Consider the following 14,949-nt stretch of genomic DNA (forward strand, 5'->3'; position numbering starts at 1 on the left):
CAACACAATGCGATTTGAAAATGAGCAGTCAGGAAATGTTTCCTGAACAAAACTCAGTTTGCTACGAGGCAGTTTTCATTTGACATTTTTTCTGTTACCATGGAAACAAATAGAATGACCAGTTTCTAACAAAACATTCAAAGACTTCCTGGAGTTTTATACACGTCAGTCAGTGGTCTAACAATACCTTTTGCTATGAAGAAGCTTCATGTTCAATATTTCTCTCCGTTACTACCTAAATGACTGGTTTCCATGTTATTAGCAGGTGTGCGAGAGAGAGATAGATATTGACAACCATGTGTTCTTTTTGATCCTTGAACAAACATTCTACCCTTGAGCTACATTCTGTCCTGCTGTTTCCAAACTAACAAACCTGGAACTTTAAAAACAAGAAAACTACAACTAAGCTTCTCAACCTTTTATTGCCAACATCAACAATTTCCATCAGTTTTATTATAAACATGTCGCTGGGTTTTCCTGTACCAATGTTTAGCAATGTTTACAAAACTGATATTTGCATATGCAGTAAAAGTCGTCTGTGCTTATCAGCTATATATCTGATCTATAGCGGAAATACATGAATCAAATTTATTCTGTTAATGCTAGCACCATCATAGTACATGAAACAGAATTACAGCCAATATTGTGCAGTTCAACATGAATATTTCGAGACATGATTAACCTTTTTTTTTTTTAAATGCTTCTCATAACAAATGTTCTTATCAGCAACTACCTGATACAAATACTAACATGAGGAACCATTCGACTTGGGGGAAAAGTAGCTTTTAGAAATTATTAAAGGTATTATTTTAGGACTATTCATCTCTGTGATAATTCCAACGAGGTAATATTCCGGCAATAATTTTCTTTTAAAAATTTCCAACTTGACAACTCCGATCGATGCTTCATGCAGGTATTTAAGTTTTGACTAATATTTAGAAACTGTACATTAAGTGGTCCTAAGACTAGTAGATATATGTAACATTAAAACTCATTCTTAATCAAATTTATGAGAGAAATAATTTATTTTTAAGGAATACAAAATTCAAGACACCCCCTCCCTCACATTACATCTTCATAGAAAGGCAGAATTTCAGGACTTTTTCCAGACTTAGAGATTAGATTTCTGAAATTCCACCATTTTCCCCATGGTAACAAATTGTACCAGAACCCTTCTATAACAATTAAAGCAATTAACATTCCAGTTGTGGACCACTGGTTGGAATAAAAGATAACAAACATTGGGAGATACGTCAGAAAGAACAAGGGAGATAACTGTACCAGGAGAAAGATTTTAAAAACTACATGAATAGTAGTCCACTACTTCAAAGCTCCCCCCCCCAAGTCAAATGGCCATAACAGCTTGATCCAGTATTGCAGATGTATGACTGTAATGCTTGCTTGACTCTGAAACAAAGTTGACATGAAATTTTAAATGATATATCTATATACAGATGACGATGATGATCTCAGATTTGACCACGGACAAATCATGGTTCCATCTCTTCTTCCTCCTCCTCCTCCTCTACTTCTGGCTCCTTCTCAACTGAAAATACACAGCACATCAACAATGAATTGAGGCGTGCAATTGGCATCACAAAACATAATTTTTAAAAATAAAATAAAATATTTTTTTTTAAGCAAGAGAGAATTTAATTATCCTTAAGTAACATTCTGCATTATAAACATTGTGGACTTTTGACTTTTTCCTTTCTTTTTTCTTCAAATATGTTAAGAGAATCCATGTATCTGCACTATAATTCTACACCCCTCCCCCCAAAAAACCCTCCCAAGCAAACAAACCATGAAAGACAACAAAATTAATTATAATATTTTATGACATTTGATTTGTTAATTCAAGAATGCAAACTCAACGAGTGTCCCCATGGAAATAGTAAAAATATTTTTTTAGTTTTTTATTACTTATGATTCATAAAACAAATTACTACTACCAACAAGTGGCTCGTGCAAGATATTTATTGATAAATGAGAATGCCTTACATTACTCATAGATGATTCGTCACAAGTATTTTTTAATATGGAAAATATCAACCAAGTCTATGTTAATCGGTATTTGTCTCGGCAGAGCCTCGACAAATACCGATTAACTAGATGAAGTTGATATTTTACATATTAAAAAACACGAGTAGTGAATTCTATTTATCCTATAACACTTCTAAAATAAATTTTACTCAAATATTTAGTAAATCACAGTACTAAAGTCACCTCCATTGATAATATAACGTCACACATTTTTACTAAATCTTTGAAAACGTTACGCTCGGGTATACAGGTCTTGTTGGCTTGTAAACAAATGACCCATTCACACCAATACATTACCTAAAGACCTTGCAAATTTGCATACCATTATTAACCGGGTTAATACACTAAATTATCACATGGGTTTAAGACATGGATATCATGGGTAAGTTATAAGATAAATCACTTTATTATATGCATTTGTATGTGTAAATCTATGTATATTTGGGAAAATCTATAGCTCAACCTACAAAATGCCCAAAACCTCCCAAGCAATTCTTAAAAAAAACTCCTAGGTATGTCTCCAAGTAACAATACGAGTGCCCTATCTTAAAGATAACAGTAAAATGTCAGACATCTGTACTGCATAAATAGACTGTTGACAAGTTAATAAAGGAGGACTTTTCAGCCTGAAAGAAAAATGGAACACTTCTCAAGGAGGAATTTGACAGAAATGTGAAAATAGAAGTAGAAGTTCTCCTTCAGTATTCCATTCACAGACAGACTGCAACCAGAATCTGAAACAAAGCAACATGTTTGGTAAATTCCCAACTTTATTGTACTAAAAACCCTGTTTAGTATATCTTTTGGTCAGTAGTAAACAAACATTTTACATTAAGCAATATTGTTTGCTTGTAAACTGGGGTAATATATTAATGTCTTGCTTTTCTAAACATGTGCTTGTATTCAGTCAAATTAATATCAGTAATTCAATGACACACAAAGAAACCTACCATAACTTCAAAATTCAATATTGAGGTTAAAAATAAAAACTGGCTAAGGGAGATAATTAAAGCTCATAATTATAACTAAACCTATTGGGCCGAATTTACAAAGCCTGTTTTAGAAACGGATGTATAACAGAGCAAACAGATTTCATAACAACAATGGCAGTACGTCGTGATCATTTTCAGGGATCGACAGCTGATTGTGACAGCTAATTTGATAATAAATTTTATTATTTTCCCAACAACGAAAATCATCAAATATTAGGATATGAATTGTAGCTGGGGGTTTTTTGTGTTTTTTTCAAATCTGGTGAGAAAACCACTGTTATTGGGAATAATGGACATAAATACTGGAGAGCTGGCCACAAATACCCGTAAGTAAACTCAACCTTGTTCGATTTTTTGCCTAATTTTAATCAATATTAACTGATCTCAAATATCATAAAAATGAGAAAAACCAACGAAAATAATATTTATCGATTTCAATATGAACTTTATTTTATGTATTTATAAAACATTTAAGTGAATATATGTGAGTAAAAATTATAAACTTGTACCCACTGAACGTAGTTTTTGTTAAAAATTAATCCAGTAGTTAAACACCTGCATTTAAGAAAAACAAGCTTCATAAATTCTGCCCATTGTGATTATTTAGTTAATTCAATAACTACACATGCACTAAACAAAGTATTATGGAAATAAGTTTTAAAAAACTCACCAAAGAAAAAAATGTCCAAACATTAAAAAAAGAAGAAGTTTTTATTTTAAATGAAATAAATCATGAGATCTGTGAAAATAACTGTAGAAGCATCATGTGCATGTTAACACAACACATTTCTGTCTTCCTTTTTTGGGTGTGTATCAGGATGATTTTTGCCCCAATTAACCAACAATGCGAGAATCTGGATAACATCTACTAAATAGTTATAGTGAAAGAAAGAAGTGTTTTATTTAACGACGCACTCAACACATTTTATTTACGGTTATATGGCGTCAGACATATGGTTAAGGACCACACAGATTTTGAGAGGAAACCCGCTGTCGCCACTACATGGGCTACTCTTCCGATTGGCAGCAAGGGATCTTTTATTTGCGCTTCCCACAGGCAGGATAGCACAAACCATGGCCTTTGTTGAACCAGTTATGGATCACTGGTCGGTGCAAGTGGTTTACACCTACCCATTGAGCCTTGCGGAGCACTCACTCAGGGTTTGGAGTCGGTATCTGGATTAAAAATCCCATGCCTCGACTGGGATCCGAACTCAGTACCTACCAGCCTGTAGACCGATGGCCTGCCACGACACCACCGAGGCCGGTCAGTTATATAGTGTTCCCAAACAATCACTACTCATTTTTACTGTAAGTAGAAGATGAAAATATGACAAAAAGGTTTCAGGCCAGCTCATTTCACATGCACCATTTATTTTGCACAAATGTGAACATTTGCTCCAGCATGGGGGCCGGGTAGTTGACCCCTCTGATTCCTACCTTATACACTTATGACACAAAATGTATTGCTATGTTAAATTAGTTCTTTGATCATCACTCAGTCAAAAGGCAATGGATTCCCATATGAACTTTAAAATAATCTTATTTATGAGTTTTTAATTCTGTTGAAAATTTTACATGAAAAGTCTGATGTATATATATTTTTTTGTGACTTCAACAAATGAACGACTGGAGAATTAAAAAAGAAAAAAATAGCCCTCCGCCCACACCAAATGAAGACAAAACCCATGAAAGATTCCCATCCTTGGAATATACCTTTTGTCTTCTTAGCAGACGCTGCAGCACTTCCAGGTACTTGTCCAGTCTTCAACATCATGTTCAGTCTCTCCACTTCTTCAAGAGTCTTTGCATTTGCTATCGCTTTCTGGAAACAACACAAAATAATTAATACTGACCTCAGTCTCAAACTTAATTACCCAATAAAACTTAGTCTTTATAGTTCTATTTTCAAAAACATTTCATGTTGTCTGTCTTGGTGAGGTAAATAAATAAAACCTGATGTCAAATATGTTTATCAGAATTACTTTGCGATTCGCTATGCATGTTTCAGACATTGCTATACAAGTTTGAAACATTAAACAGTAGTTGCTAATCAAAATTTTGAAAACAAAATGTTCCCTGTTATTTAACTGGCAAAGCTTTTGCCTTTTAAAATACAAATTACACATAATACTGGAATCAAATAATCTAAATATGTTTATTACTTTTGAAAGGAAGCTGGGTTATTTTTTTTTTTAAAGTAAGCAGCTATTTTTACGGAGTACTGTAAGGTGCATAATTGTAAGAATGAAAACAAATTGGTGCCTATTATCTATTAAGAAATATAGATGTAACTGATACAGGTCTATCCATTTATTATCAGTTTATTCAAATGGCCGTAAAAGGAAGGAAATGGTTTAACGATGCACTCAACCCATTTTATTTATGGTTATATGGCGTCAGACATATGGTTAAGGACCACACAGATATTTATGGAGGAATCCCGCTGTTGCCACTTCATGGGCTACTCTTTTCGATTTGCAGCAAGGGATCTTTTATATGCACCATCCCACAGACAGGATAGCACATACCACGGCCTTTGATGTACCAGTCTGGCTGGAGCGAGAAATAATGGCTGTAAAAGTGCTTGTGACATCATTTATATTTGATGACAATAAAAATAAAATCAAATCAATGTAGAGAACACAGTGCCACATATAATATCAACTTAAAGACGTTTCACAGAAAGCTACCTTAATGGATTCGATGTCCTCTCTTGATGGACCAGTGGGTGCGGCCGGTCTTTTCACAGGTAAATTTTCTCCTGGAACAAATGTCTTGCTCTTCTTTCCAATATCCTGAGCCAGCTGTTGACCTTTTTTACCCTTAAATGACTTTGCAGCTGCCTCTCGCTCCTAGCAAAACATTAAACAATTTGATTTATAATTAATGTCCCTAATAAATATACTGTAGATTTTCAAAAAATGGACAAGAAATATGTAAATTACAGTAATATTATAATAAGATAAATCTAATGAGTAGTACATTTAGGTTAAGAGGTGAACTGTCTACAGTACAGTTATATTCAATAAATACAGTTTCTGATTTTCTTAATCACTGAGAAAATCACTTAAAAGTTTTAGTTTTTTTTAACTCATGATGTTCATAAAATGAAAATATAACTTCTGCCTATTACATTAATATAACTTGAAATGAAACATTTTAAACAATGACTACTTGTTGTTTAATATATGGTTTATTTCAACATTTGCTTAAGAGAAAGGCGAAATCTGCTACCACTATGCAAGCTACTCCCACTGAAATGCAGCAAGTTATTTTTATGTGAATTTTCCAATAAACAGAACAGTACATTTCATTTACTAGACATGGAGCATTGGTTGGAACTGGAAAAAAACATTAGTGTGACTTGATCCTATGACCTGCTGCACCTCAGCCATGTACTCTACCACCATTTGCAAAAGATTTGTTTAGTTGGTAATGTTAGCCACATACAAACCTTCTGTTTGATCCGCTGGAAATCTAAAACTCTGAGAAATGGACACTTGTGAATAACATATAACCTGTAGTGCTTTTTGGCCGTCACTGGATTACGTAACAAACTGAAAAAACAAATTCACTTGTAATTAAGAAGGAAGGAATGAAATGTTTTTATTTAACGACACTCAACACATTTTATTTAAGGTTATTTGGCGTCACACATGGTTAAGGACCACACATATATTGAGAGGAAACCTGTTCATGGGCTAGTCTTTTCAAATTAGAGCAGGACCACTGTCACAAGAAAAAAATTGTTTCACTGGAACCAGATTGACTATCCAGGCACTGAATTTGCAGATTTGCTTGTTTTGAAAGAATTGTCGAAATAATAGAAATGATGTAATTTAGGTATTTTGGGAGTCCATCTTATAATCTTAAATGCTTTCGACCTATTTGCAAAAGTACGGAATCCTACTAAATTAGCAGCCTCCTATCAACATACCTTGCTTTTCGTTTTTCATACAATATATATATATATATATACATTAAAAAACAAGCTAAAATAATTTTCTGAAAAATACTATCCAATACTGGTTACAGCAAATGAAAATTCATGGACAGCTTACTAAAACCCAGGAATGTTAGACAGTACCTTAAATGTCGAAGAGACTGCACAGTGCCCAGTGGATCGAGATCCCCAAGTTCTTGCATGCCATTGTTTGTCAGGATCAGAGACTCCAAATTTGGCAGGCTTTCTTCTAAAGCATCACCAATACGACTAAAATGTATAAGAAAAAAATACATCGAAATAAAGATTACCCTATATACCGTTTTTGTTTGCAGTGAGGCAGTGACAGGAAGATATAGCAATAAGGCAATTAACAAAGTTCTAAATGAGAGGAAACCCGCTGTCGCCACTTCATAGACTACTCTTTTCGATTAGCAGCAAGGGATCTTTTATATATATATATATCACAGCCTTTGATATATATATATATATATCACAGCCTTTGATATATATATATATCACAGCCTTTGATATATCAGTCATGGTGCACTGGCTGGAGTGAGAAATAGCCCAATGGGCCCACCAACAGGGATCAATCCCAGACTGACTGCGCATCAAGCGAACGCTTTACCACTGGGCTACATCCCGAACAAAGTGTTAAACTGTTTGAATGACGTAACATTGTATTTCTGCAGCAATAACTCACTCATAATCCATCATTCAAGGCAAAATTACTAAGAATAATATTCTGTATTATGATTAAAAACAAAATGGATCTGTAGTACAATTACAGTAAGGTAGTGATATTCTTGGGGGTACAAAGACAAATTGATTGTGTGGTTTGATGATGCACACATCAATACTTACACTACTCTGTTATTGTTGAAAAGTAATGATTTCAATCTCTTAAGAAGAGGAAACCCATCTAATTTCCTGACATCATTGTCTGAGAAGTCAATTGTATCAAACTGATCCTGCAATGGGAAGACAAAAACACCAGGGTTGAAAATTAACATGAAAAACCATGCATGGTCGCCAGCAGGGCCAGTTGAAGAAAAATCTTACCAGGCCTTCTCAAATTCAACTAGCCCTCCAATTATCACATTGAAATTTTACTGCACAGCCAAAATCAAAACTAGAATGTTTTTTGTGCTCGCCATATATAGTCAGTTTGCATCAAAAGAACACCAATGAATTGGCATTTAACTTCAAAGTGACTGAAGTTAAAATTCATATAAAACATGTTAAGTTTTAAACCATTACCAACTCAAAAATTAAAATAAAGTTTAAAAAAGAAATCCAGTATAAATAAAAATGTTACTTTACAAAGTATCATTAAATTATACATATTAAATCTCATTTTAAATACGGGGCGAAGACAAAACGCTAGAACAGCCAAGGTATGCTGTTGAACTTGCATTGTCTCTGAAGTAAAAGATAATGTAGTACAAAGAGACTAAAAGTAGAACTGAGCGTGCTTTAGTAAACTAGTCTGGGAGTGGCAGTCCTCTTTGAAGCGATGCACGAGGGATGGAATAAACTTTGGGATGATGCAAGAGGGATGATATCCCCAGTAAATGATTTTCTCAGGAGTGGCTGTTCTCCTATAGACGTGGCACTAGATAAAGATCCATGGAATCCTCCACCATTTTCCCAAATTTGAATATAATTTTTGTTTTAATTTACACTGATCTTTTACCTCCAACAAAATGTTATGGGTTTAAAACTTAATAAATTAATATGTTTTTATATGAATGTTATCTTTATTCATTACTTTGGCACTGTAAAAATATAGAACATCTTTTAGGTCTTCTGCTGCCAGATCTGTAGTGTGTTTTGTCACATTCGTTCCAGTTTCAGTGTGTTTCTTTTTCAACTGGTACCATACTCACCAGACCCTAAAATCAATGGTCACCCAACGGACTACCTTTGTAAAATTCTTAGTAGCCCTTAGCCAATAAAGGTTGACACGGGCGACTGCTAAATTCCAACCCTGAAACATGGGTTAAAAAAGAACAATCTGTGTGTGTACAATATAAAAAGTAAACAGGTACAAGAAGAATTTAAGAATGAAGCTAGTCAATGTTTTTTGAAAATTATAGGCGAGTGGAAAATTACTCTCCAAAATAAATAGATTCCCAGTCTGGAGCTCCACGCGGTAAGACGTGTTTGTTTTGCTTGTGCACACTGCACATGCTTTCGTGTGCTCGACTTGGGGGTCCTTCATTTCGTTGTTTTTGTCAGCGAAATGAAGTTTTCTACTGGGATGTATGCGGCCATTGGAACTGATTGAACGCTGGAACGCTTCTCGTTTCAACAGTCTGCACCACCAGGTTGGATTCTTTTTCAGCGAGATTCTTCGCCTCCGCGTTTTTCTCCATCTGACTATGTTGACTTGTTTTTTCGTGACTCGTATGACGGCCATTCTGCACAATGCCACGGTTGTTCGCATTTAGTCTCTACATGTCCAAGCAGCACTGGAAGATTGACTGCCCCACTCTAAGAAGAAATAGGAAGCGGGGTCGGCCCCTACTACTCTTTTTCTAGACTTTACATTGTTTTATAGTGATACCATCTCGTATCCTCCGGAGTCGGGCCCGTCCGCACCACTATACCAACCCATGACGACTGGACTATACCCTAGTCTGATACTCTACTCGTTCAGACGGATCCGGCTTCTCAAGATCTGTATTTCAGCACAGCACTACACCTTCAACGTCTATCGACTGTCAATCTAGGGGTTTTCTTGACGGGATGCAACCCATCTCGTCCCTTTAAGCTGTGCACCCAAACGGCCTTAACGAGGCCACTCGCGTGGACATATCGATCGGACATTAAACGTTTAGATCTGCGTTCAAAATTTTATGTCGAAATTACTTCTTTTTTGTAATATTATTAAATAGTCTGATCCTCTCTTCTTTCTCTTATTTAATTTTGGACTGTCCTTCTAAAATGCTCCAAATTATATAAATATTCGGCCGAGCAGTCAATTCTTTTTTCTTTTTGACTTGTAACCTTTTTCTTTTTTCTCTTTAAAATTCTTCAAAATTCTGCCCATTTTCATCGCCAGGCCACCGATCTTATCGGAGGTCGAACTCGGGATGGGCGTGTTCGAAACCCGAGTGGTATATGGGCACGTTAAACTAGTTATCATCATCATCATCAAAATAAATAAAATAGGCAGCGGATTCTGAATGGTATGTCTATTAAACCAATATTTACAGATTTGTTCAACAAAGAGAAATACTAGTTTAACGACAGCATGGAAGTCACTGCCTTGATTTCAATTTTTGTTGTTTTAATAAAAGGACCTTCCTATCAGCTAAATGAGCTATGAAAACTGTTGGGTTTTTGTAAACAGTGGAAATAAATATACCCATCTATTTTACATGCGCCGTTTGTTCAGTGTAATGTGCACCGTCTTTCACACTCGTCAGACTGAAATTATGTGCATTGTACGAGCTCTATTTCACCCGCGCACCCTAAAAAGCAAGGTCTAAAGCTATTAGTATCAATTATTAGTATCTGATGATTTGTACAGCTACATGCGTAAAGTATTATACATCTTTTTACATAACATGTACGCTAATTTCTGTAATGATGAAAAACATAATTATTAGAAAACTAAACATTGTATTCAATTTGTCTCTCATTAATTTCAATATCATTAATTAAATTCAATAGAACAAATATCTGTTCTCATTAGCTTGAAAGTTATTTAGCCCTACCATATATATATATACACATATACCTATATGTGAAAAAGAGAGTTACATGTATAAACACAAAATATGACGCAAGAACTTCAGTTTGTTTACAAACATGTATACTTACTAATGTTGCACCAAGATTTTCAATAACTGGAATTCTATAGCCTAAAAAATAAATAAAAAAATTATATAACAATATGATTATCGAGCTATTTGTTCCAGATAATACAAAACAAAGTGCAGAAAGTCCACTTGCCAAAATTGTGACAGATGAGAAAAAAGGTAGACACACATGCATATATATTTGATTATCGAGCTATTTGTTCCAGATAATACAAAACAAAGTGCAGAAAGTCCACTTGCCAAAATTGTGACAGATGAGAAAAAAGGTAGACACACATGCATATATATTTATACAGGTGACCAGTATTATTTTTGTTTTCACACTGCAAATGTTAAAAATATTACTATGAATATAACACATGACCCATTTCATGATCAGTTTCAGAAACGTTTTCTTAAGTTAACACAAGTACTGCAGATGCATACATGTTCATTATCATACATGGCTAAGATGCCTATATGAATTTTTTCTCAGGTCGATTGTGCACACACGTGGATCTTATTTCGCTTTCATTTTTTGTAACAATGTGACAATTGTGAACTGGAATAACTGTCAATTAAGGTGTAAAACTTTTGTCTTGTTTGCATTTGTCTGTGTTTTCCTTTTCAGTTGAAATAAAAATACCCCCCCCCCCCCCCCCCCCCCCCCCCCCAAAAAATACTGTTTACTATAATTCCTTCCCATGTTCTTCAGCCCATGGATGTTGCATGTTTTGGCCCATTTGAAACAATTTATAATGGAATGAAGCATACCTATCTGCGGGAACATGCAACTTCAGGAATTGACAGGTATTCCCTGTGTGAGATTGCTTGTAAAGCATACTGTTCTGCCGTAACACCTGCCAATCTGCAAGCATCTTTCAGGAAGACCGGCATATATATACCCTTTTAATAGAAGTGTCCTGAAGCCATCAAATTTTCTCCCAGCAACAGTGTTCTCTTCAACCAAAATAGCAAGACAACAAGAATCTGGAAAGGTCACCACTGATATTAGCCCCAGCAAATGCAACGAATTCTTCAGAAGTGCTGAAGAGGTTATTACAAGAAATGCAAGGCCAACAAAGAAAAGAAAAGTGCTCAGTGCCGTTGTTGGTGGGAAGGCCATCACTGAAGATGACATTTTAGAAAATATTCAAAAACACCAAGAACCAAGAACAGCAGCAAAACAAAAAGCCCTTGCCTAAAAGAAAACCAGCAAAACCAAGACCTAGTAACAACACTACAGATTCACAAATGCCAAGCACATCAGGAGTTAGCAGTAGACCAAAAGCAAACCAACATGTTGCTAATGACTCTTGACACATCCGATGAAGGTCCGATGAAGAACATGAGGATTCCAATGACCTATGCTGCAAATGCATGCAGCCAGAGGAATTCAGACACGGTCTCACACTCTGCTTTGTGTCCTGGGCTCAGTGCACCCACCCATCATGCAATCATTGGGTTCACCTTAAATTCTCTACCTCTGTTAGAGTAGAAAGGCAACACTCCGAATTTTGGTGCCCTTGTCACATAGAACAAGAGGAGTAAACATTCATCTGTGAAATGAACATTATGTAAATACGTTGTCACTTAAAACTGTTTATTGTTCTGAAAATTATTCATTATTTTTGGCAAGTTACAAATATTTTACGATTTATAATACCGAAAGTACAATTTGAGGTAACTTATTGCACAAAGTAGGCCCTACACTACTATAATATGGACAAAAATAGACAGCCAATGAAAGTATCGAAAACATAAGACACTTGTCAAAATACGGCGGAATCACCTGTACAACTTCCAGCCTTGTTTACCGGTGGACAACTTGGTGTTCATATGAGGTTATCACTGTTTTTCATCACTAACTAATGTGACTTGACCAAGGTAAAGTATTATAGCATTTACAATGTGTTGTTTTCATTTTATTTTAGATTTTCGCTTATCGTATATCGAAAACATATGACGCCAGGATACTATATAGTATATTCATTCAGGCAAGAACTGAGGAGTGAAAATCGTGCAGTCTTTTCTGATTTGACATTTACTGTTTTGTTACTTATTGTGAGTATGGCATGAGTTCAAGTGACTCGTACCCCCCTTTCAATGGTTTGGGTAGTTTTAGGGATAGGGAGGAGGACTACCTTGGCACTGTCACTAACCCTAACTGTAGTAACTCTATTTTAAGTATTTATGATGTTCTTTATAAGCGACAGTGCCAAATTTAAGTCCTACCTATAATTTTAGTAACCGCACAATTTTTAAGGAAAAACATGCCAGTTAATCTAAATTATGGCAAATGTTATTGTAATTTCGTTATAGAGGCTACAATGTGACGGTCATGTCACAGTAGGCGGAGTAGCCTACGTAAAGAACGCCAGTTTTCTTACCTCTCAAATCCAGTTCACGGTCACGAATTGGGTTTGTATACTGTGCACATTGATCAATTAATTCTGCTGTAAGGCGCACCATTGCTAAGGTGTGAAATATATACTAATACTGTGCTTTATTAAGAAACAAAACATTCACATGCTCGTTGAAAACATGTCGCTTCTCTAACTTCCGGTAATGCATTCGGTAAATGTCGGATAAATTCGTTCGCAAGGGCAATTTCAGTCGGCAAACGTTTCGCTAACGTTCGTGAACTATTTGATTGGTTCCCGACGTGGCCATTTGGTTTACCGTGAAGCGCATAAACCAGTTTAGCGGACGTTTTTCTGCTCGGTGTGGCTGAACTCAACCCAGGTCGTTCCGCCTTTATTCAGAATCGCCCTGCTCAAGTCGTTTCGTCCCGGGTAGGTTCGTCCTCCAAACGGGCCGTTTTGCCCCTCCCATCCTCATATTTAAATATTGTGTCTTTTTTAACGGCAATATTGCAACGCACCTAGGGGAAGCTGGACAAAAGAATACCGGCCTCCCCTAACCCAATCCCAAATACTTGTTGCTGGTGGACTACTTGGGCACTTGGTGACACTAAAGAGGCGGACGCCTTCAAGACGACAAGATCAACAAAAACCCCGGGACAACATCACGGCGCCTTACCAACCGGTGTATAGGCCCATGCAGATGACTCGACATTACAAACATCTGGCAGACATTTGTTTGTAATACAGGCTACGTTACAAACAAACTTAGATGCCGTAAGCTCTTGGTGCATCGATAATATATATCTATAAACCCATCTAAAGCTATATATATGTTAATTGGTACACAGCAAAACTTGGGCCAAACTAGTCAGTTGCAACTAAGTATCAATAATAACCCTAGGCCTATATCACCTGCTCATTGTGTTGATCAAAACCTCAGCTGGAACACACAAGTTGATCACATTAAGTCATTTGTTCACAAGTTTCATCTAAACTGGCTCTTTTGGGACGAATTAGCAAATTTCTCACCCCAGAATCAAAATCTTTATTCTATAGGCTCATGCATATATTCTTCCCATATTTGGTTATGGGTCAGTAGCATGGGATCGCTGCAATAAAACATACGTTGACATATTAATGAAGCTTCAAAAAAGAGCGGCTAGGCTAATCCTTGATAAACCACTGCTAACTCCTTCAGCAGATCTCTTTAAGGAATTACAGTGGTTACCTTTTGATTATAGGTGCACATACCATACAGGTACATTAGTATATAAGGCGTTGAACAATCTGACACCTGTATATATAAGTGATTAGTTCATATCATCATCAGACTCAAATAAATATAACTTGAGATCAGCAGCGCATAATAATCTTGTAGCCTATTGCCAAAACCCAACACTGAATTGTATAAACACTTCTTCAGATATTCCGGTGTTGAAACATGGAATACAATCTCAGATTCTATTTTAAAAAGTGTATCCTTACCTTCATTTAAAAGACAGTATAAAATATTCATAACAACACTGGCTCTTGAAAATATTTAGTAAAATAAACAATCAGCATTTTATGTTAATTAAAGTTAATGTATATACTAATTAACAGCTGAATCACAACAGCTTAATATGTTCATAAAACGCACACCTCTGTTCTTAAAAAGCACACCCACAGTGCGTTTTAAGAACAAAAGAGGTGTGCGTTTTGAGCACAAGCATGCTTTTAGTTTAGAAGAGCATTGCTTAAATATGGAGACTCATTTTATTTTATTTATTGCAAAAATATGCACAAAAGAG

At 35.7% G+C, this 14,949-nt stretch overlaps 1 protein-coding gene across 1 annotated transcript; it reads right to left on the reverse strand.

The window, feature by feature from the left end:
• Positions 1-403: 403 nt before the first annotated feature.
• On the reverse strand, positions 404-13,374 carry LOC121375147 (U2 small nuclear ribonucleoprotein A'-like). The gene is made up of 8 exons (XM_041502411.1): positions 13,184-13,374; positions 10,816-10,856; positions 7,849-7,955; positions 7,126-7,251; positions 6,493-6,595; positions 5,729-5,890; positions 4,752-4,860; positions 404-1,546 (listed from the first exon to the last, which is right to left on the reverse strand). Exons 1-8 carry the CDS (start codon positions 13,263-13,265, stop codon positions 1,491-1,493), a joined length of 786 nt encoding a protein of 261 aa, XP_041358345.1. The 5' UTR covers positions 13,266-13,374; the 3' UTR covers positions 404-1,490.
• Positions 13,375-14,949: the final 1,575 nt, after the last annotated feature.

The sequence above is a fragment of the Gigantopelta aegis genome, chromosome 6 (assembly GCF_016097555.1).
Source record: "Gigantopelta aegis isolate Gae_Host chromosome 6, Gae_host_genome, whole genome shotgun sequence".
Classification (NCBI taxonomy): Eukaryota; Metazoa; Mollusca; class Gastropoda; order Neomphalida; family Peltospiridae; genus Gigantopelta; species Gigantopelta aegis.

Excerpts from the sequence above, each read along its gene's own strand:
- LOC121375147 (XM_041502411.1), bottom strand. The coding sequence starts at position 13,265 with ATGGTGCGCCTTACAGCAGAATTAATTGATCAATGTGCACAGTATACA. Across the intron at positions 7,956-10,815 it reads AAAATCTTGGTGCAACATTA|GATCAGTTTGATACAATTGA; the intron begins GTAAGTATACAT and ends TTCCCATTGCAG. Across the intron at positions 1,547-4,751 it reads GTCTGCTAAGAAGACAAAAG|TTGAGAAGGAGCCAGAAGTA; the intron begins GTATATTCCAAG and ends GTGTATTTTCAG.